Below are 24,553 nucleotides of genomic sequence, written 5' to 3'. Positions count from 1 at the left end.
TTTATAATATAATCACGATGTTCATGTTCATGGCAGTGACTTACCTCTTTCATCTTCGCAAAAGACACAAATTTTATTATCTTTATTCAAGGAAAACAACGCGGATATCTGAAATTTAATTTATTTAACACAACTGAACATTTCAGGTTATAGTAACATAATGAACCGCCATTAATCAATAGTAGAATGCATGTTTCCTCTATCGTAATTGAATGAACCAGAGATAGTAGGGTAAACAAATGAACGTAAGAGAAAAAATTATCGGTTATTAATTTTAGAGCACAATGCTATGTTCTATCAGTATAATCAGATTTTCATGACACTATTTTTCAATATAGTTGCCATATAAGTTAAAGTACTTGTCATAGCGTTGGAGTAGCTTGTGTATTCCTTCTTCATAAAAGGCCGTGAGTTCCTCGTTGTCATTGAAGCTCTCTGGTTAACCAGTTCATCTTGGGAAAGAGGCGGTAGTCGCTCGGCGCCAAGTCTGGACTGTAGGGGGATGTTCGAAAGTTTCCTATGTGTACTTGTCCAATAAAGCCTTTGTGCAAGCGGCAGTGTGAGACCTCGCATTGTCATGGAGAAAAATAACACCGTTGGAAAGCAATCCTCGGTATTTGTTTTGGATTGCTTTCCGAATCTTCTTTAGCGTTTCACAATAAACATCTGCTGTTATTGTGGTCTCGGGCACCAAAAACTCTGTCAACAATACTCCTTTTTGATCCTAAAAAACTGTAGCCATCATCTTTCGGTTCGAGAATATTTGTTTGAAATTTTTTGACTTGTTTAGGGATTGGGTGTACATCCACTGCTTTGACTGTTCTTTGGTCTCAGCATTCACAACTGTACCCATGTCTGATATCCTGTCACGAATCTGTCCAGAAATTGATCACCATCATTGTGATAACGCTGAAGGAATATTAAGGCCAAGATCATTCTCTTAGCTTTTTGCTTGTCAGTCAGATTTTTCGTCACCTTTCGTGCACAAAATTTGTGGAGACCTAACCTTTCCGTAACAATTTCATAGAAATTTGTGCTTGAAATTTGTGAAAAATTTACAGAGGGTTCATAAATTGTGAAACGACGTCTTTCACGCACAGTTTGTTAAATTTGTTAAACGAGTTCACCAGTCACAACTGAATGTCGTCCTTGACCTCTCTCATTGTGCACATCTTCACGCTCATTCTTAAATTTTCTGCACTATCACTCATAATGTTGCCATAAACACGACACAATCGACAGTGAATCTCAGCAGCGTTAACTCCTTTTCCGTGAAGAAATCGAATAATCAAACGGACCTCACAACTCGCGGGACGTAATAGTCGTGTCCATTTTATCAACAGCTGTTTCTCACACACTAATAAACAGAAATGAGTGCGCGATGCATGGGAGCATTATTACGTCTTTACTCGTGGCTATTGCGCAAGCGCCATCTTCCTGCAACGATCTAGCAATCCACAGTCGACAATCGGAAGTTGATTTCTGAATAGCTTTCGTATAATATTGAGTGCCTTAAAAAGTGCGCAAATTTTACACTGGAATGCAAGACTTATCAGAGCCGGAAATGTTCCAGAGACAGCTCATCGCTGAAAATGATTATGCTATCGGTATTTCTTTTGTCAAGTTAGGCTGTGTGGAAATGTTATATGGCCTTGCAATACGTATTCAGACACGTGTGGAAGCTCCAGTTGCCGGAAACGGAAGTATTTAGAACAAAATGCCTTCATGGTAACCTGATCTACACAACTGGCTTCGTATGGGTGAATGACGAACAGTCGAGTACCCACCATTTCACAGATTATACGAAGGATCAAATATATTGCTCCTTCACTGAGAAGATGTCAGGTGTGTATTTTCAAGATGATAAATATCTTCGGTACTGATACCTACGTGGAAGAGTGAAGTCTGGTTTCAAGTGTTACATAGATATATAGAATGTTAAAGAACCCTGCTGATATTTGTTGTACAGTACTGACAGACCCTGTTATGAGGGAGAGATTCTTGCAGACGGATTTTCAGCCCCAACATTACCATAGATATATGTCGACCAGTTCTCTAGGCAAGTTATAAGGGGGATCGAACTAATAAGGTAGGTGTCCCTGATATGGCCATGCTAAGGTTTGAGAATTTTTCTAGCCGCCATTTTGAAAAAAATGTAAACCACTTTTATCTTACTCGTTCTCAGTCTAATGGACTTTCTTAAAACAATTTCCTTTCCCCATAAAAATAGTTTTAATTGTCCAAAAAGTCCCAAATTCCAAAAGTGTACCTAGTGGTCATATCAGGAACATGTGCACATGATATGGCCACACTTGTTCCATGTTCTACAAATCGTGATTGTTTTAGTTTGATAGCGCAGTTGTGCTAAAATTAAATAATTTTGGTGTAAAATAAATAAATACGACACAATAATATTTTTTTATAATTCAAAACAGGGTTTTCCATTAAAAAATTAAGTTTTTTTTCTTACAATACAAAATTTTTTGCATAATCCCAGCTATAAGGCATGCAAATTTGTGAGGTGAAAAAATAAAAGTGAAATGAACTTGATATGGCCATGGTGCATTTTATATGGCCATATCAGGAGCAGGTAAGCTTTCACGAAAATCGTTTGATTATGAACAACTCGTACAAGATACGCCATCAACGACAACACCAATCAACAGAACATTAAAATCTGAATGGAGCACTATGGTTTTCATGAAACAAGTCTTTGAAAAACATGCATAAAACAAACGAGACTTACCAGAGAAAAATAAGAAGAGGTCACATGAAAACCGCAAAACAGGCAACTGACGCCATATTGCTCAACCTGACTGGATAGAAAACGATCAAGTGATATACCAGGATGCCCTTTCACTGGATCCTGCTGCAATTTAGCAGATTTTTTGGTTAACTAACAATAGGGGGTAGCCATATCAGGAACATGGCCATAACAGGAGCACCCATCTTACATATATCGGTAGGCAGAATTCACCCTTAAACCTAGTGCACGGGTCTATCGACCTACGTGCTTTGAGCAACCGGCGTTACTCTGACAATTAATATGAATGTTGGAAGAATATGAAAAGAGAGACAAAACCTGGATCACTCGCGTTGATTTTGTAGTGCGGGCTTAGTTTTTCATGTTACAGAAGTGCTTGATGGAGCAGCAGTCAAACCGTATTGTGTGACTTTCATCTTTCATTCAATCAACTTATAGCCTATTGTTTAAGAAGACCACACAAGATAAGTGACACCGCATCCGGTCTGAGGACCAGCGCTGGAGAGAGAGAAAAACAGGTCAATCGCATCGTGAAGTGGTTTCAAAATTCATTTATATCTACTAATTTTACAAATGTATTTTTAAAAATCATACAAGATCCTGGTCCTCCACTATGCCTTAATGGATAGTGATTGCGCTTCCAAACTAATAGGTCTGTAGTTCGATTTCCGGCGTCAGAAGAATTTTATCTCCATTCCATGTGACTGTTTGTCCTTGCCTTGCACTTATCCTGTGGCATCTCCGTGGCTGTTCTGCATCGTTCCGATCTTTAATAAATAGGTAATTAGTGCCCAGTTATTATTATTATTGTTATTATTATTATTATTACTAATTATCCAATGTGGATTTAAAATGGATTATTAAAATGGATTTGAGGGAGGTGGGATATGATGATAGAGACTGGATTAATCTTGCACAGGATAGGGACCGATGGCGGGCTTATGTGAGGGCGGCAATGAACCTTCGGGTTCCTTAAACCCATTTGTAAGTAAGTAAGTATTATCCAATGTGGATAACCCTATTTCACCGCACAATGTATGTGGGAGTTTAGGTTGTTATATACAGAAATACTCCAATAGAAATTATAAAGTTTTAAATGTTTTCTTTATGAAATTGTTGAATGACGAATTGCAACACTATCTCTTTAATATCTCCGCAATTGGTTTAGAAAAGTTCACACCACAAGATACTAAATGACCCAGTAAGTTGAATCTCTTCCTGCTATGAAGAGGAGAGTCATATAAGAGGTGAGCAATTGTCTGTTGTGATGCACCTCATTCACACATGTATCCTTCTACAGAGGGAATTTTGAATTAGTGACCAGTTAGCAACGTTTGAATTGTAAACAAAGCTTTATCTAAGTTGCATTAATTAAAATATGCTAGTTAACTGAAATGATTCAGTCTCCATTAAATGCTTGTTTTGTACTTAAAATTTTGTTTACAAAGCCATGTTAAAAGGGTTTTTAAGAAGCTGTTCAGTCTTATATAGTGCAAAAATTTCTGCCCAAGTAACTAGTAAATTCCTGCGTCGATACTGGAGAAAGCCAATGTTTTCCTACTTAATACTTCCTCAAGGATCAATATTAGGTCCCCTACTTTTTCTAGTGTTTATAAATGATCTTGCCCCCCCCCCTAATAAAAGATGTAGGTCATCCCATATTATTTGTAGATGACACAAGTATAGTAATTACAGCCAATAACTCCAACACATTCCAATCTTCAAAAGAGGAAATTCTCTTCAAAATATGTGACTGGTTCTCAGTCAATAAATTGGTATTAAATTGTAACAAAACTAATATAATTCAATTTAAATCCTGTGCAAATTCAACTTCGCAAACTTCTAGCGCAATTAATTAACAACAGATCCCTATTAGAAACAACGACAACCAAATTTCTTGGCTTAAAAATCGATAATGTGTTAAATTGGAAAAATCATATTAAAGAAATTACCCCCAAACTAAATTCAGCTTGTTTTGCTATTAGAACTATGCAAAAGATAGTAAATATCAATACCTTAAAAACAATATACTTTGCATACTTCCACTCGGTAATGAGTTTTGGAATAATATTCTGGGGAAATTCCACAGATAGTAACAGTATATTTCTATTACAAAAAAGAGTAATTAGAATAATAGTAGGTGCCGAATCTAGGGAATCTTGTAGGACTATTTTTAAAAAACTATAAATAATGCCCATGGCTTGTCAGTATATATTTTCATTAATAGTCTTCTTCGTATGTAATCGTGAAAACTTTGTAACTAATTCAACAGTTCATAGCATAAATACACGTCAAAGAAATGACTTTCATACTCCATCGGCAAGTCTATCGTGCTATCAAAAAGGAGTGCGTTATATGGCAGTAAAATTTTTTAATAGCCTCCCTATCGATATAAAAAAATGAAACTCAAAACATAAGATTATTTAGGGCCAAATTAAAGAAGTACCTAATTTCTCATGCCTTCTATTCTGTAAGTGAATTCATGACATTCAATAACACTTCATGAAATTGATACTAAAACTATGTGTTGTACTAGTAGATTATATTGTAAATCTCGTCTGTATATATATTTCATCTAGACTGTGACTATAAATTAAGACTTTATAATAGTATTAAGTTTTTTGACTTGTTCCATATTCTAGCTGTAAAGCAATGTATGAATACCATGGAATGTTAATAAATACAATACAATACAATACAATAATAACACTCGGAGCAAGTCATCTGCAATCGGCAAGCAAGGTATTTAAGAGTTGTTAATTTATTATAAAAAGTGAATTTCATACAACGATAATGCACATTAATCTTATTTCCCGAAAAGGGTATATCTATCTACAAAATACAATACATGAAAGAATGAATGAATGAATGAATAAATAAATAAATAAATAAATAAATAAATAAATAAATAAATAAATAAATAAATAAATAAATACGTTAGTAGGTAGGTAGGTAGGTAGGTAGACAACTATTAACATATAAATAAATGGATAGATACATAGAAAAATAGGTAAATGAATGCGTGAATGAGTAAATAAATAAATACTTAAATAATTCATTCATACATAGTGTTCTCCCCAAGGGCAGGACTTTCACTGTAAACCCAGCATTCTCCAGTCTTTCCTATTTTCTGCCTTCCTCTTAGTCTCCATTTATCTTAATATCGTCTATTATCTTATTTCTTCTTCTGCTCCGAGCTCTTCTCCCGTTCACAATTCCTTCCAGTTCATTCCTTCAGTAGGCAGTTTCATCTAAACCAGTGACCCAGCCAATTCCTTTTTCTGTTCCTGATCAGTTTTAGCATCATTCTTTCTTCATCCACTTTTTCCAACACAACTTCGTTTCTTATTCTGTCTGTCCATTTCACACGCTCCATCCTTCTCCATGTACACATTACAAATGCTTCTAGTCGCTTCTCTTCATTTCGTCGTAATGTCCATGTTTCTGCCCCATACAATGCTACACTCCATACAAAGCACTTCACTAGTCTCTTCTTTCGTTCTTTCTCCAGATGTCCGCAGCAAATGCTCCTTTTTCTATTAAAAGGTTCCTTGACCATTGCTATTCTCCTTTTGACTTCCTGGGAGTAACTCATGTTACTGCTTATAGTACACCCCCAAGTATTTGAAGCTGTCCACTTCCTCTACTGTCTCATTTATGTTTCTCGAGTTTACATTCTTTACTTTTCTTCCTTTGACTATGGACTTCGTCTAGTTGGCATTTTCTTCATTCCATACTGCTCACAGCTGTCATTTAGCTCCAGAAGCATATCCATTAGTATCATCTCCTCTTCTGCTAACAACGCCATATCATTAGCAAATCTTATGCACCTTATTCTTCTTCCTCCTACTGTCACTCCTCCCATGTTCTGAAAACAGTTGCTAACTAAATCCTCCAAGTAGATGTTCAACAGGGTAGATGATAAAGGGCATTCTTGATGAACTCCTGTCCCTATTTCGGTTTCTTCTGACATTTCTTTTCCTATCTGGACTCTGACTCGTTGTTTCATATAAAGTTTATTAAGCAGCTACCTCTCTTTCCAATCCACGCCAATTTTCTTTCGGATTCACAAAAGTTTATTCCAATCCACTCTGTCAAACGCCTTTTCTAAGTCCGCAAATTTTATATACAATTCTATACGCAAATAAATAAATAAATATTATCTTAAACTCTCCAGTGATATCCTTAATATTTGCGCCGTTTTCAAGGCGTTGAATAATATTTATCTTGTCAGGAAATAATCAGGCGTGAAAGTGTTTGTGACATGATGCCTTACCGATAAGCTGGGGCTTGGATTCTCGTCATAACAACAGACCAATCCTCGTGTTACATGTGCATCATTCCTGATTAATTAACTAGTGGAAACTTAATATGAACAAAATTACTTCAATAGTTCAGGAAAAAACGTTGAAAACAGACAAAGAGATGAGATGCGAAAACCAACTTCTCGGTATTTTCGTGAAAATCTAGATATCGCTTTTGAAGCGTCACAATACATTTTTTTTTTTAGTTGGCATAATGAGAAACTAATTTTTGGGAGCGCTAGACCTGTAAAAATGTGTATGGCCATGAATGGGCAACTCGTGCTCACAAAGTGCTAAAAAAAACCTTGAAAGAGAGAAAGACAGACGGAGCCAGCCGCAGCAGTTACAAGTTGTTTGTAGTTTCGCTGCAAAAGCAGTTCATTGCCACGGTGTGCTCTGACGGCTAATGCAGGTGGTTGTGATATCTACTCCATGATTTGGATTTCAGAATGACGCAAGGTAGAATAATTATAGTTATTTTAGACAAACTGTACCTAAACACACATAACAAAATTATATTATTTCCTAGCTTTGTAAACTAGTTTAGTACTGGAAACACAACCTAAATATACCTTTTCAAGAGACAACAAACATAGCTGCAACACTTATTTATTATTATACTATTTGTTAATATTTATTATTATATGTCTTATTTGAAACATAGAACGCGAGAATTTACATGTCTTTATACATTAAAGAGTAGTCCTCTGTTTTCAGAAATGTAATAGTCTATATTCGCAAACAAACACAAATTCAAGGAAGTATTTTTCACGGCAGATGAAATAAACTTACTTCTAAGCTCTTTCTCTACATTGAGAGCTTTTACATTTCTTTCTTGTATTAAATTCTGACTCAAGTACATACAGTATATATGGAAGCAAAGAGTATATTTGGAAATTCTGACTTAGGCAGCATTATGAACAATTCGATTCCTGATTTCGCTGGAATCTGAGTGGCGTGCTGTTCTGTAGATTTATCAATTCAAGCTATAAACTTTCAGTATCTGCTATCGGCTGTAAGCCAAAAGGATTTCAGAAAAATCTCGATTCCTTGTAAATTGCCACTGTTTCTCCAAACTTACCAGTGAATTCTGCTGTAGGTCTTGAAGTAGGGTCTTATATTTGATAAGAAGAATTTCTTATCACTCTTCAAGATAGTTCGTAATGAAAGAAAATGAAATTATCTATGTTCTGCATGATACTGCAACATTTCAAATTTTTCCATAAATGCTCTTAGCTAGTCGATCATATGTCGTGCAATTCTGTAACTCGCACGCACAACTTGCTAACGATATTTGATATCAGTCTCACCTTGTTGATATCCCATTTTTATCTTTATCTATTCTAAAGCAGATCTAGATAGTATTTCTTTACTAAAACCTTCACTGTGTTTATTTATAACATAAAATGCCATGCGTAAGAAAGTTAATAGAACATAATACAAGCTTTACCTCCTTTCTTAATAAAAAAATATTTCTCTTTCGACTCATCACTAAAGGGAAATGATCTGGGGATAATATTGTTTTTCACTTAAAACGAGCCGCCACTTACTGCAGACGCGAGCAAACTTTTATACAGACACTACAGTACAGAGTCCGTTCTAAAGTAGCCACGTTCAATTAGTAGGCTAGCGGTGTCAAAGAGGACGGAAGCTTTGTAGTTTCAATAATTTTAATTATGTCGCGCTGTCCATTGTCGTCGAGTCTTTTGAAGGCCGCTCTAATATAGTAGCCTCGTTTAATTATTAGGCAGCGGCATTCCTTTTAAGATTTGTAGGTCTTTATTGCATGCACCGATAATAAAATGAAAATGCGACGTTGTCACGTTGACAGCGCGACATAATTAAAATTATTGAAACTACAAAGCTTCCGCCCATACACTCCGCGTGGAGTATTGGAGCGGCCTTCAAAAGACTTGACGACAATGGACAGCGCGACATAATTAAAATTATTGAAACTACAAAGCTTCCGTCCATAAACTCCGCGTGGAGTATTAGAGCGGCCTTCAAAAGACTTGGCGACAATGGACAGCGCGACATAATTAAAATTATTGAAACTACAAAGCTTCCGCCCATACACTCCGCGTGGAGTATTGGAGCTGCCTTCAAAAGACTTGACGACAATGGACAGCGCGACATAATTAAAATTATTGAAACTACAAAGCTTCCGTCCATACACTCCGCGTGGAGTATTGGAGCGGCCTTCAAAAGACTTGACGACAATGGACAGCGCGACATAATTAAAATTATTGAAACTACAAAGCTTCCATCCATACACTCCGCGTGGAGTATTGGAGCGGCCTTCAAAAGACTTGGCGACAATGGACAGCGCGACATAATTAAAATTATTGAAACTACAAAGCTTCCGTCCATACATTCCGCGTGGAGTATTAGAGCGGCCTTCAAAAGACTTGGCGACAATGGACAGCGCGACATAATTAAAATTATTGAAACTACAAAGCTTCCGTCCATACACTCCGCGTGGAGTATTGGAGCGGCCTTCAAAAGACTTGACGACAATGGACAGCGCGACATAATTAAAATTATTGAAACTACAAAGCTTCCGTCCTCTTTGACACCGCTAGCCTACTAATTGAACGTGGCTACTTTACTCCACGCGGAGTGTATGGACGGAAGCTTTGTAGTTTCAATAATTTTAATTATGTTGCGCTGACCATTGTCGTCAAGTCTTTTGAAGGCCGCTCTAATACTCCACGCGGAGTGTATATATAAACCAGAGTTGCAAATTTTAGCAGTGTTTCTTGTTCCATGTTATATTAATATATAGCAGCAACAAACAAGACGTGACAACGTCGCATTTTCATTTTATTATCGGTGCATGCAATAAAGACCTACAAATCTTAAAAGGAATGCCGCTGCCTAATAATTAAACGAGGCTACTTTACCTGCACTGAGGTTGTGTTCACACTTCGAGAGCACGAGTTGCCCACCCATGTGTATGGCTAATGATTTATAATGCACATGTTCTGCTTATGCTCAGGAGCAAGATTACAATGCTGGACTGGACGTGGTCGTTCTCGGATTGGATCATCCTCTTCGCTGTTCTATTGGCGGTGCTGTACTGGTTGGGCACCAGCAACCACAATCACTTCTCCAAAAAGAATGTGCCGTTCATCAAGCCTATTCCGTTCATGGGCAACTTGAGGAGAAACCTCTTCTTCCCCCAGCTTATAATAAAGTGCTACAACGACCTCAAAGACCACCAGTACGGCGGGATGTTCTTCTTCCGAAATCCTACTTTGCTCATAAGGGACCCGGAGCTCATCAAGACTATTACCATCAAGGACTTCGATAGTTTCACCGATCATCGAACAGTGTTTTCAGAGTTGTCGGAACCTATCTGGTCCAGAGGGCTCTTCAGTCTTAAAGGTAAGGCATTATCCAGATCGGGCCATATACAGGGACATCATTTTATTTTTACTTGCATTTTTATTGTACCTGCATTTCTGAATGTACTTCACTCTCACCCCTTCACTAATGTCCTTGCTCCCGTCAGACACACAAACTTACGGCCGCTGTTGCATTCGAAGTCTTCAAGCAGTGAAGTAAACACTGCAGTGTATAGTGTGTTTTATAAATATGATTGCGTTTTCTATAGAAGAAAGAACCTATATTAATAATATCGTACTAAAAAATTATATTCAAGAAACGATAAATTCAATTTCAGAGAATATGCTTCAAAATGTTTTTAATAATATGCGTACTGAATTGAAGCCTGCATTGTAATGAACGGCAACCATTTTCAGCAACTTGTTTAAAAATTCAGATTAGCTTTTTTTGAATTGAGGTGGCTAGAAGCAAAGGAATGCTAGTGACATTTGTGAGTTAAGTGCACCCAGTGTAAGCAAAAATATCTAAAATTTTTGTGGCAAAGGGATATTTTAATCGCATCACACATTAAAATTTAAATAAAAAATTTCACCGATTTTACGAAAGCTTAAATATTTAAACCCCATTTTCTCAAAAGTAACTTAAGTGCACTTACAGCCCTTTACTTATGATCCCCTCAATTTAAATGCACTCTCTATATTGTATGATAACATCAATAATTAATATGCAAAATAAAGTAGACATTACATAACGAACATAGCCGCCTGAAAAGTTGAGTTTTTGAAAAAAAAAATGTTACTACTCTACTGTATTTTGATAAATTCCGTAAAAGTGATGATGCAAACTGAAAATCGTAATATCGTATTTCCCTACAACATAAATGGGTACACTACTTTTCTCTCCTCCTATACCTAGTAAAATGATTTGTTTACATATTGCACTAGTAACATCAAACTCCTGTAATGGAAGGGGGCAACAGTATTTCCGAGTATAGCCAGGTTAATGTTAAAAATGTTGGTAAAAATAAAGTGATGTCCCTGTACAATATAACACAGAGACACAGACGGAACCATGAGAGCATGGATTTTCTTTCTCGGAATTTGAAGGATACAAGGAAAGAACGAGCTTTGTCCACGAAGCAAATTGTTCAGGAGAGCAGTTTACTCTGTCTTCAGCATATTATTTCCTTGTATGCAGAATCAGAAATCTGTCATGCCACTCAAACCGTGCACATTATCGCAGTGTTTCGTACGATTAAACAGCATGGAATCCTATTCCACACAGCACACATAACTCTTTTTTTTTTTTAAGTGAACAAAGCTCGTTCTTTCCCTGTACCTTTACTTATTATCTAGACCAGCGTCGTGGATTACAGGCGCTATGTTTGGTTCAAGTTTCTCGAGTATGGTGAAGTTCGATATTCGTCGATGTTACTTTTATAAAAATATTCGTTGTCCTCCACTCCCAACCATTCATGTTAAATCCTGACACGCCTGAAAATTCTCTCTAGATTTCAAGTCGATCCCAGTCTGAGGTTGGGGGCTTTGTGAGATTCTGCGATAACAAAGCAATTTCATACGTTAACATTTCTCTAACTACTCGGCAAATATTTAATTTGTGGACCCCAACAAGATCACCCAAGCCTGCCTGAAAAATTCCAACAGCATAAAATCTCAGCGCTATTAGAACATTATTCACAGAAGAAAGTGGAAGGTTTCGATTTGTCTGTTTCAATTTTTGAAAATAACAAAACACACGAATCCTTACTTAACCTAAATCTTTGCTCAAATTCTCTGTCATATAAAAACAATTCATGTCTGTCACGGAAATGCCTTCTCCATAATAATATTTTTTCATTCTAAAATTTCTTCATCAGATGAATCCATTATGTCGAAAACAATATTATTACGCTATAACTATTTACTATATAAATTCCAGTAACTGCACTATAAAGAGAATAACATAAATACTTGATCAGTGATCAGCCACTTAACCAGAAAAAATCTGTTGATCAAGTCTGATGGAAGATTGATCTCCGATCAAATACTGATTGTTCTTTCTGCAACAGAAATAGAACTGATGGCCAATCAAACCCTCCTTGATCGCCAATCATAATTTGATCGGTGTTTTTGCAACCGGGCTAATAATCGTGCTTTAATATCCTACATGACTATTGATGTAATATGAATAATGATTGATAATACACAGTTACAAAATAATGTCATGTCTTCACGATATCAACAATCAGCTTTATAATTTCAAATATTAAGCCCGTTCTTATAGAAGTTGTCACGTAGCATTTTCAATTGTTTGCTTTCATATTTTCAAATCTTACTGTTACAATTTTGTGCTACACGTGTTTAATATTGTAGGAGAAAGAAATTTGAGAGAGGAATAGTCAGTTATTGTCGGGTGTCAGAAGGTATAAGATCGATTAGCTAGAATGCCTAAATTCAGTAAACCATTGAAAAGTAAACTTCATGCTTACGTTAGTGAATTTGGTGCCCATGTGTTTTCAACCGATGGAACAGTTTTGTTTGTAAGTTTTGAGAAAAGACAGTTAATCACGAAAAATAAATAAATAAATATTTTATAAGTTAACATGGTCAACTATGAAGTAAAAATGTGAGTTATGTTGATATAATATAACTGTATTGCTAAAATATATTATGCCCTTTTAAAAATTATAATGCCTTTTTCAAAATTTATTGTGCTTTTTTTACGTTTTTATTGCCTTTTCGCCTGCCTACTTTAACTGTTACAAATGCCTAAACATCCGGGCTCTATTCATTATGAATCGAATATTGAAATTACACAACTCAAGTGATAGGGTACGATTAACAAAAAAGTTTAATGAAACCAAATAAAATACAAAATATTAATATTGTATATATTTCCTCTTACAGGTCAGCGTTGGAAAGAGATGCGGGCGACTCTGAGTCCCGCTTTCACATCCAGCAAAATGAAAACCATGTTTGTGTTAGTATCTGAATGCTGTCAACAATTTGTGCGATATCTCGAGGATAGCAGCCAGCATCCACATCATGAAGGCTACAAAATAGAACAAGGTGGGTGTGTATAGTGATAATTTGTACTCCATTGTAGACAATGCGGCAAGTGTTATGAATAGGGACCGTACCACAGTCTAGTACAGCAGTGGCGAGAACGTGACTCGCGAGACGTTGTGGCTCGCAGTGATAGCTGTGCATTTCGCTTGCTTCTAACCTCCGCCAACCTCCACCCTCTCACTCACTGGAGTCAAACTCCGTTCCATTTGTATTTGTCTCTGACCTGCGAGTGGCATATGTCTCTCTCGAAACCATGTACGAAAGTTCCAAGTAGGATGGGAGGACGCATTTTTTTGCTGTCAATATGATGAGAATATTAAATGTATGATTTGTTCACAAGTATTACGAGGAAAACGGTTGTATAACATAAAACGGCATTATACAACATGTTACTGATGAAACATTAAAAGGTTAAGTGTTATTGTTGTTGTAATCATCATCATCATCATCATCACCTCTGTACGTCGACCCTTTTTCAGTAGATGTACGAATAATGCGGTTAGCTCTTCAATTTGAACTCACTGATTTACTATGTGATGTCAAATGAAAGCTAGATGTAAGGACTTGACAAATGTTGAACTTTCAAATCTTTGCCGAAAAATAAATATCCGAAGCTTCGTTCTTTCGCTTGCTCTGTTGAAGCCATGGTCGCTACAACTTACGTTTGTGAAAAATTATTTTCAACAATTAAAATAGTAAAAACCAAATTTAGATCTCGACTGACAGACAAATACCTTCGTGATCAACTACGACTGGCAGTAAGTGACATAATTCCTGATTTTGAAACTTTGTCGCAGAGACATTCTGAAGACAGTTAATTTTAGGTTGTGATATTGTTCATTTATTGTTCATTTCTTTCTTCGTTACACGTACTAAACATTAGTCTGTAGCCTTGTACTGTATAAAATTATATTTAAATGCTTGACGTAAGGAAAATGAAAATCCGTTAATAAATCAGACAGTTGTTTCACTTCCCCTTCGGGTGTCCGCGTCCCTCCATAGGTGCTATGCACGTTGCAGGTTACACAGTGGCTCGGCGCACGATTACATTTTCGCCACCGCTGGTCTAGTAAATACACTCACGAAGCTTGAGTTGTGAGGTTGCTAGGAACAATAGACTGTGCCGGTACTATTTCGCATTGTCTGTAATGAGGCGATATTAGCGATCCTAGTGGTTAGCAGTGGCGTAGCATGAAATTTTGAGCAGGGGAAGCTAAATCAAGTTGTCTTTCATGCAATATGAGAAAACGTATTACAAAAATACAGTCTTAAAATAAATAGTAGTCAATTTCAAGTCAGCAGTCGAAGATTGGTTGGAACATAGTAAGTAACACCAATGATACGTAATAAAATATGATTTCACGGTTCACACATATCTCTTAACAAATAGACACGTAAACGTATAACATTAGCTCACTCCCTGTCATACTTAGAGAAATCACAATATTAGTATAATTACGTAAGTATGCGTCTGTCTTTTGGTTGTGTTCTTCATTGACAGCAAGGGAGTCGCTCATTTTTTTTTTAAATCACACTTTTGTTCGTAAGTCAGTCTTGATAATACAATTGTCCTAAAAAAATTCAAGTAAATTAGTGTCAGGAACTGTTATTTCGCTCATTATTTATTATATCAGCCACAATGCACACTAACACTTCAACTGAACACAACTGACGAAAAGGGATAACTCGGAAACTACTTATTTTAAATGTTAAAGCTAGCTTCTTGCGAGCCTTGCGACTAGGGTAGTTTAGTTAGAAAGGGATGGAAAATCTGCGGGGTGGATTACATAGAAGAAACCAGTCTGCTTGGAAGCTGGTGTGTGCAGGCTTCTTGTTTACTGCTGCATCACAAATCATCCTGAGCTGCCGCATCACAATATTTAACGCATAAATATAAATTCTATTAAAATTAATAAATAATTTTCTCCATAAACTGCAGGTTTATTATGAAATTATTATTCACTGGGGAAGCTAAGCTTTTTAGCTTACATTGACGCTACGCCACTGGTAGTTAGCAACTATCTATGGATGCATATTTCCTACGTATTGAGCTTCGTGACTATATATACTAGACTGTGATCGTACTTTCTTCCTTGAATCTACAGGATGCTATTGAAATTATGGTGGTGAATACTGAAATAGAGGGTCACGATAGTTGGCGGACCAAATCCAGTGGTACCTCGTGTTATCTAAAGATAAAATTAATGTGAATATTGACTGGCGACATCTCACAATCACAAATATCATGAGATTCACATTCATAAAAATCTCTGCGGATGTAGTACAAGGTGAGTCAATGAAACGGGCGATTTTCAGATTCGTGTCTTTTCGGCTGTTGTCGGGTATTTTAATTGTTACATGGAACAGTCTATTCTTCATTCGATAGCAGTTGTTTAGCCTATAACGTGCTTTTCCTGTTAAACCATATTATAAAAATAATGATACTTTCATTGCTGCCCAACGGCTATTTCGACGTCATTACAATATCCATCGCAATGATCCGATACCATCAGCCCATGCAATAAAAATCTGGACTCAGAACTTTGAAGTAACTGGTTCTCCGTTAAAAAAGTCTCCAGATAAGAAAGATCTGTACGTACCCCGGAAAACATCAACGCCGTAAAGGCTGGTTCACAATAAATCGGGAACGAGAACCAGAATGAAAACGAGAAGCGGAGGACGTGAATATGAAAACTTTTGATTCGCAATAAACCGAGAACGTAGACAACTATGCATATCGATATGCATGTCAATGACGATATGTAAAATCGATATTGCGCGTTCTAATGTTATTTGTTTATAATTGACCAATGGTGTTCTCTCATGAGTACATGGCAGCCAACATAAACACAGGTTAACCAACTTCGAAATTTTGACTGAAACATTTCATTAGGTACGGTACTATAAATATGCCCATGCATCTTTATTATCACAACCTATTTTAAGTCTACCATAACGTAAAATAATTAGAGAAGAAACATTTGTAATAGAACAAAATTGAACACAACAGTAGTTATTGAATTGAAGCATGAATATGTAGTGTTTAATACAACCAATATAGTAATAAAATATGATTCACTTACGATCGGTGTTCAAAAATGCAGCTATTTTTTATTGGGTTATTTTACGATGCTGTATCAACACCTAGGTGCAGCTATAGAAAGCCACGTATTCTCCTTCATTTTCTCATTTTTATACGAGGCGCGCCGCTTATCGTAAACGTGAGGATTTTCCTCTACACTCAATATTAGAATCTCATCAAATAAAGCTTACTCCATGAGGTACAGCACAGAACAAAATAATGCATAGGTTATGTCACGGTCTTCTTGCTACAAAATATACGACGACAAAATAGCTTTTGGATGGCAATAGAATGAATCTAGTGGGCTGTGATCGGAAACGTGAACGCCAAAGTTGAAACTTAGCCAACTCTCCGTTCCCGATCCCGGGCTCCGGCAAGCTTTTCGTTAATTGTCAATGCTCACATTTAAATGTACACATTTTAACAATTTTACCGTTTTCGTTCCGATTCTCGTTTCCGGTTTATTGTAAACCAGCCTTAAGAGTTGCTATGATCCGAAGTCCTAAACGTTCTGCCCGTCGTCATGCAATTTCACTTAGCTTGTCAAACACCAGTAATATACGAAGAATTCTTTATAAGAACTTACACATGCATCCATACAAAATTCAGTAGTGCAAACATTAAAAGATGCTGATAAAATAAACCGCATAACTTTTTGCCAACAATTCTCGGATCAAAATGTTAACGAAGACATTGCCCACAATATGCTGATGAGTGATGAAGCTCATTTTCATCTCTCTGTATACGTCAAAAAACAAAACTTTCGATACTGCTCAACAACTAATTGTTACGAAATGCATGAGGAACCATTACACATTGTCAAAGTCACAGTTTGGTGTGCAAGAGCGTCATTTGAAATCATCGGTCCTTATTTCTTTGAGGACGATAACAGGACATCTGTTACTGTAACATCACAGCGATATATCCGAATGATTCAGAGAATTGTTGTCTCCACAAATTGCCAATAGGCCTAATCCTCTCATCAATAGAAACACGTGGTTTCAACACTTAGACTTGAAGAATGTGTGCAACGAAACGGGTCCCACCCGCGGAATGTAATGTTCCGAAAATAAGAATTTCATGAGGTACAGGTAAATGATATTGTGTATACTTTAAATGTAAATTGAAAGTTTCGTTTTTTTTTAGTCGGTTATTTTACGATGCCGTATCAATATCTCAGGTTATTTAGCGTCTGAATGAAGTGAAGGTGATAATACCGGTGAAATTAGTCCGGGGTCCAGCACCGATAGTTACCCAGCATTTGCTCATAATGGGTTGAGGTAAAACCACGGAAAAACCTCAATCAGGTAAATTACCCCTACCGGGATTCGAACACGGGCCACCTGGTTTCGCGGCCAGACGCGCTAGCCGTTACTCCATAGGTGTGGGCGAAAGTTTCGTTTCAAAGTAGTCAGTGCAATAATTATTAAAGTTTTAAAATCTCCCGTTCCATTGGCTCACCTTGCATAATACGATTAAGAAATGGACCAAATACGAAGCAAGCTAATAATAATAATAATAATAATAATAATAATAATAATAATAATAATAATAATAATGGTATCCCCGTAGCATGCTATGAAGGCACTTAGGGGGCATGGAGGTAGAGCCCATGCTTTCCATGACCTCGGCACCACGCTCTGACCGCCTTTTACCCCCGGGAAAGACCCGGTACTCAATTTTATAGGAGGCTGAGTGAATCTCGGGGCCGTTCTGAAAGTTTGGCAACGAGAAAAAATCCTGTCACTACCTGGGATCGAACCCTGGACCTTTCAGTCCGTAGCCAGCTGCTCTACCAACTGAGCTACCCGGCCGCCCAATAACAATAATAATAATAATTATTATTTGTTTGCTTCTTCGTTTGTTCTTTGTTTCTTATTTTCTTTCCTTGTTATGTTTTCCTTTGTTTGTTTGTTTTTTGTGTTTTCCTTTGTTCTGTTGTTTCGTTTATTCAATTTATTGTTTTATCTTATTTATTTATCCACTTATTTATTTACTCATTCATCCACTGATTCACTCACTCACTCGTTCACTCAATCATTTATTCTGACGGAGTTAAGACTATCAGACCTTACCTTCCACTTAGCCAGAAACAAAAGAAGCTTATATAATACCAACCCTGGGCCATAAGCTTGAAACGGTGGAACCAAAAAGGTGTACTAGTGTGGCCGTCAAATTACCCATAGTTCATCTCTTTTTCCGGCTGTAATGTTCGTATTATTACGATTACTAATTCTGTTTTGTGTTGTGACTATTTTGAAAGTCTAGTAAAATTCAGCGGGTGTTATTTTTATAAAAGCTAATATTCTTTTCTGTTTGTGGATATAGTGAACAGTAATAAAAGAAAGTAGAAATGAAGTGTTCAGTCCATGTAACCATAACACGTTTAATAAAGCTACACTGAAATGTACATGGATATAATAATCCACCAATTTACTCCTGTTATTTCCACAGCCATTCTAAGCCATTTACGTATGACAAAATGTAATTTTTGGAGCTTCATATGTTAGATCATAGGTGGATATATAGTGCAGTTAAGTGTAATTTTTTAAGTACCTGGCTTTCTAAAATACTGTACTATACAGAAAAGTACCTACATTTTTTGGGATAAATTTCAGAACACGGATATCTTCCTTTTTCTCTTACTACAAAATTCCAACCTTGTGCACACGAAATAAATTATTGGCAGTGAAACGTGTCTTTTCGTAAGCATGGTGATGCGCATTTACCAGTATTAGGCCATGTAGCAACTACATAATGATAAAATAATAATAATAATAATAATAATAATAATAATAATAATAATAATATACTCTTTGAAAACGCTGTACCCTATATTGATATTTTGGTTTAGCTGTTACACCACACACGTAACAACTAACCATTAATAAAATTTGAATTAGAAATTTAAATTCCGCCATGTGAAATAGCAGCTTATAGCAGAAGTTATATGCTTGGTGGTATTTCGCGAAGGATTATGGGGCATAAAAGGTGTAGTTTGATGTCACATCCGTCCCATCGATGTCAAACATTTTTCCTTGGATCGCTCACTCCTTTCTTTTTATCCTCGAAGTATAATACTAAAAGCTCTAGAAATAAAACAGCTACATCACAATACCTTTCTTCCTTTTCTTCACCAATAATTTTATTTATGTTTGAAATTTGCAGATGGTGACACTCTGATCTTGGAGTTAAAAGATTTTTATACCAGATATACCAATGATGTCATCGCTACCACAGCGTTTGGTATTGGTGTGGACTCGCTGAAGCAGCCGAAGAACGAATTCTACATGATGGGACAGGATGCCACTAACCTCGGAGGTCTGCGCATCTTCAAGTGGATTTTCTTCGTCATGATGCCGAAGGTCACACAGGTCAGATTAATTTCTCAAAGTATAACTCACTTTACTGTACTTTCTTCCAACACCTTCGGTACGTTAGCTCACACCCTTCGCTAATTTTGATATCCAAGGATTTGAAAATCTGATGCAATGGAACTAGTAATGACTCATCCAAAATAAAAACTAATGTTCGCCTCTGAGAATAAATTTTGTTACTGTAATAGGTTATTTTGATCAAGAAATTATATTATTAAAATCATAATGATTTAACAAAGACAAATACCAGGGCATTCAATAAGTAATGGCAACAGTGCTTTAAATCAATGCTCATAGCGGTGGGCATAGGAATCTTCTAGTACAGCGTTTCTCAAACTTTTTTGAAGTGGGGACCATTTTTTAAAGTCAGAACAGTTCCGCGGACCACCTTACTCTTGTTGCCTTCGAAAGCAAATTTATAATTTTCGTAGCATATTTTAATACCAGTATACTTTATTTTAAAATTGAATTAAGGTTCGGTACTTTGGTCCTCTGTTATGAATTCGGGTGGTCCCTGGCTGGGTTACAGGCGTGGCGCCAGATGTGCAGGGAAAAGATGGAGAGAAACATCACGTGTATAGTGCTTTAAATCTCTCTTTTGTTGCTGAGAGTAGAGTGGGAAGTCGGTAGACGGGTAGGGTAATAAATTTCATAAAATGTCTGTACTGGGAGAAAAAGTGAAATTCGATTACCATGTGTTATTTCCAAACTCTGAGATTTTAAGATATAGTGTGATACGCAATTCATTTGAATTGTATTTTTTCTGCCTTTTTTGAAGGGCCACAGTGGTCCGCAGACCATAGTTTGAGAAAGACTGTTCAAGTACATAATAGAGGGATGATTACTGCATAAATGTGCAATATTAAAAGTCTTTAAGTAACCATATTTTGTGAATATAGGGACTGTTTCTGATTTGTATTAAGTAATACCGCCCTAAAATGTTCAGTAGGTATGAACAAAGATTCTTCATAAAAGCACAAGTTGCAAGAGGAAAAAATACGGCATTACAAGAAGGTTGTGGGAGAGAAGTCCAACCGTAACGAAGTATTGCAAGTTTGGGGGGGGGGGGGAGCGAGGTATTCGCTTGCAATCAAGAGTTTACATCCAACGAGCTTTAGACCGATTAGTAAGAGAGGTGTCCAGAAATGATGTTGCATTGATATTCGCCATCTTGCAAGGATTTGCCAACATATTGCTCACACGGTAGGGGACTATGTTTGAAGTATGTAATAACAAAAGTAACAAAAATTAATTTAGCGTGAAACAGTAACTACTACTTTCCGAATGTCCTGGTATATTAAATTGAATTTACAGATTTAGAAAAACTTTAAAAACATTGTATCCCCAAACGAGGTTGATGTTAGTGCTTTCTTCCAATGACCTCTCCGTAAAAAATCTTGGCTTCTTTTTCGATAATAATCTAAATTGGAATTTTAAAGTTAAAGAAACGATAAAAAAAATATGTTCCTCCATTCATTGTTTGAGTCGCTTAAGAAACTTCTTGCCCCAGCAACTAAAACTTACTCTAGTACAAACCCTAGTAATGCCGCATTTCGATTATTGTGACATTTTGTTAGTGACCTAAGTTCTGAACTGTCAGTCAAGTTACAGCGAGTTCAGAATATGTGCGTCAGATACGTATGCAACATCCGACGATATGATCACATATCACCGTCCTTCGCAAGTCTTTCGTGGCTCCGACTTAAAGAACGTAGAACTTTACACTCTTTGTCTTTACTCTTTCGAATTCTGCACACCTCAACACCAAATTACCTTTCGTCTCGTTTCTCTTATCTATACTCTAACCACGACGTAAATACCAGATCACTTATCTACAGCGCGCTAAGTATACCTCTTCATAGAACATCTCGTTATTCATAATCTTTTACAGTATCCACCTCGCGACAATGGAATTCCCTGTCACAAAGTATTAGGGGCTGCAAGACAATAAACACTTTTAAAAACAGCTTAAAACATAACCTTCTTAGCATTTCACTCCAATCATACTGACTTAAACTATCACTGTCTACATTGTTACTCCTTCCTTTAGACATGCATCCTGATAGTGCTGTATTTTCAAAATTGTCTCATTATAATCTCTTTCTATTATCTAACATTATTTGAAATATATTAACATTCTATGTATTTTAGCTTAATTCTGCTACATACTCGTAGTTTGTATTTCAGTCTTTGATAGTTCATAGTATTTTGTTGTTTAATTCGTAAATAACTCTTGTATACATGTAGCTCTTATCTAAATCAAATTGTTGAATTCTTTGTAAGTTCATACATATGTATGTATACTTTTTGCTGGTTGAGTGGAAGAGAAGGCCTTACGGCCTTAATTCTGCCAGTTAAAATAAATCTTTAATATTATTATTAAAATTATTAATTTCTACTTGTATATGCGAAAATATTGAAACAACATTTACTGAAAATGACGTTGCAAGTATGCCAAACTGAGGTGCAAGACTTCCCAAATTCCGGAATATTGATTCCAATATTGTCTATGCAACCCAACAAGTACAGTACGCGGCATGCACGTTTCCCAAGCAACCAAGTATTTACTTATTTTATATGATAGTTTGACATATTGTATATTCAGTGTTGGGGTTAATGTTGCAATTATGGTTCTCACAACAGTGAAGGTGTTTATTATCTAGCATTATTTCCAGTCATACGGAGTACTGAAATTACAAACATAGCCTACTCTGAAAATCAAGATAAGTCATTATAATATGCAAGGTGACGTAAGACTGATTCCGTATCACGGAACTTCTCGACGACAGCTAACATTGTTGTGTTGTTTGGTGCCGCAATGTTAAATCGCTCCTGGTACTGCTCACGTGGTGTAAGCTCGGCTGGGTCTAGGAATTCTCGTCACCGGAGATGTCGTCATTATGCCTTTTTGTCACCGATTACGTTTAATAATTTATTAATGCATCTTGAATCTTGCGTACACTACTTTTAACACTTAAATATAAGTGAGTGATTAAATGGCAAAGTTACTAGTGTTACCACACAGGCGTATACAAACTAACATGTAATAGTTGGGACAAGTTCTACATTGGACAGACAGGCAGATCATTCCAAACACGCTACAAAGAACACATTAAAGCAATAACCAGAGGACACAATACATCTACATATGCCGAACACATAACTTACTAATGCTAACCATACATACAATAACATAAATACAGACATGGAAATCCTACACATACAACCCAAGAACCAAAAACTCAACACACTAGAACAATATGAAATATACAGACACACTAAAACACACCCTAATTAAATTCTCAACACACAGATCAATTTCAGAACACACACACACACACTATTTGCAAATCTAGTCTTTTAGGTAAGGCTCCCTGTAAAGCAGATTTGAATAATTTCATGGGAAAAATTGTTCCGGGGCCGGGTATCGATCCCGGGACCTCTGGTTGAACGTACCAGCGCTCTTTCCAACTGAGCTACCCGGGAACTCCACCCGACACCGTCTCAACTTTTCCCTTTATATCCACACAACTCGCGTGGGCTGACGAAACGCCAGAGACCCACATCGAGTGCACACAATCTCTGTATGACTTGGAATTGTGGTTTTCTGTTAACGTACACAGTGACGTATATATTATGCAAATCTAGTCTTTCAGGTAAAGCTCCCTGTAAAGCAGATTTGAATAATTTCAAGGAAAAATTGTTCCGGGGCCGGGTATCGATCCCGGGACCTCTGGTTGAACGTACCAGCGCTCTTTCCAACTGAGCTACCCGGGAACTCCACCCGACACCGTCTCAACTTTTCCCTTTATATCCACACAACTCGCGTGGGCTGACGAAACGCCACAGACCCACATCGAGTGCACACAAACTCTGTGTGACTTGGAACAGGCAGCGATGTCGAGATGACGCCGAGATCTAGTAGGCTCTGACGATGGTGTACAGTATACACCGAAACAGCTGTAAGCCACATGTGCTTATATAATTAACACTAGTAAGTTTGCCATTTAATCAATCATCTAAATTTATTAATGTTTTATTGGAAAAATTTAGGATTTAGATAGGATTAGTAGGATCACAGAACGATATCCTGATTATAGAGAAGATGGTGATGTTCTTACGTACCTCAAAGCCATCGGACATAATTTAGGTGGCAATTTTGAAATAGGCCTATAAATCATGTAATATTTTATGCAGTATGGCAAATTTGAAACATTAATGACATAACATTTTATACAGTGTACCTATGAATATTTTACTTGTCAAAATAAATTATTATTTTTAACAAAAAGTGTACCGGTGACCAAAATATCGACTGATAAAATTGCAGTGACTAGGTGGTACAATGACGGGAGTTTCGGTGACGAGAATTTCGCTTCCCAGCTCGGCACATTCTGACGCCCCACTCCGTATGATCTGAAAATATAATTCTCGACAATAAACACCTCCTCTCTTGGGAACCATAATTGCAGAAATCAACACAACTCTGAATTAACAATATGTCAAACTATTATTATACTACACTAGTGGCTTGTGCAGCAAGCAAACTAAGTTCGTTAGACGTTCAAATAAACATTTTTCAGATTTATTTTCAATGAACAATACTTGTC

The 24,553-nt window shown here is 36.7% G+C and overlaps 1 protein-coding gene across 2 annotated transcripts in view; it reads left to right on the top strand.

Annotated features, from left to right (window-relative positions):
* The window catches only part of LOC138695879 (cytochrome P450 9e2-like), a 49,794-nt gene that overhangs the window by 7,054 nt on the left and 18,187 nt on the right, over positions 1 to 24,553 (top strand). For both annotated transcript variants that reach the window (XM_069820213.1, XM_069820211.1), the window contains exons 2-4: positions 10,067 to 10,455; positions 13,323 to 13,484; positions 19,735 to 19,940. In XM_069820213.1, the coding sequence (XP_069676314.1) occupies positions 10,080 to 10,455; positions 13,323 to 13,484; positions 19,735 to 19,940 (744 nt within the window). In that variant the 5' untranslated portion in view covers positions 10,067 to 10,079. The remainder of the gene's footprint in view (positions 1 to 10,066; positions 10,456 to 13,322; positions 13,485 to 19,734; positions 19,941 to 24,553) is intronic.

Source organism: Periplaneta americana, chromosome 3, assembly GCF_040183065.1.
Source record: "Periplaneta americana isolate PAMFEO1 chromosome 3, P.americana_PAMFEO1_priV1, whole genome shotgun sequence".
Lineage (NCBI taxonomy): Eukaryota > Metazoa > Arthropoda > Insecta > Blattodea > Blattidae > Periplaneta > Periplaneta americana.
Note: the sequence above shows the minus strand (reverse complement) of the source record. Positions and strands in the feature narration are given on the sequence as shown.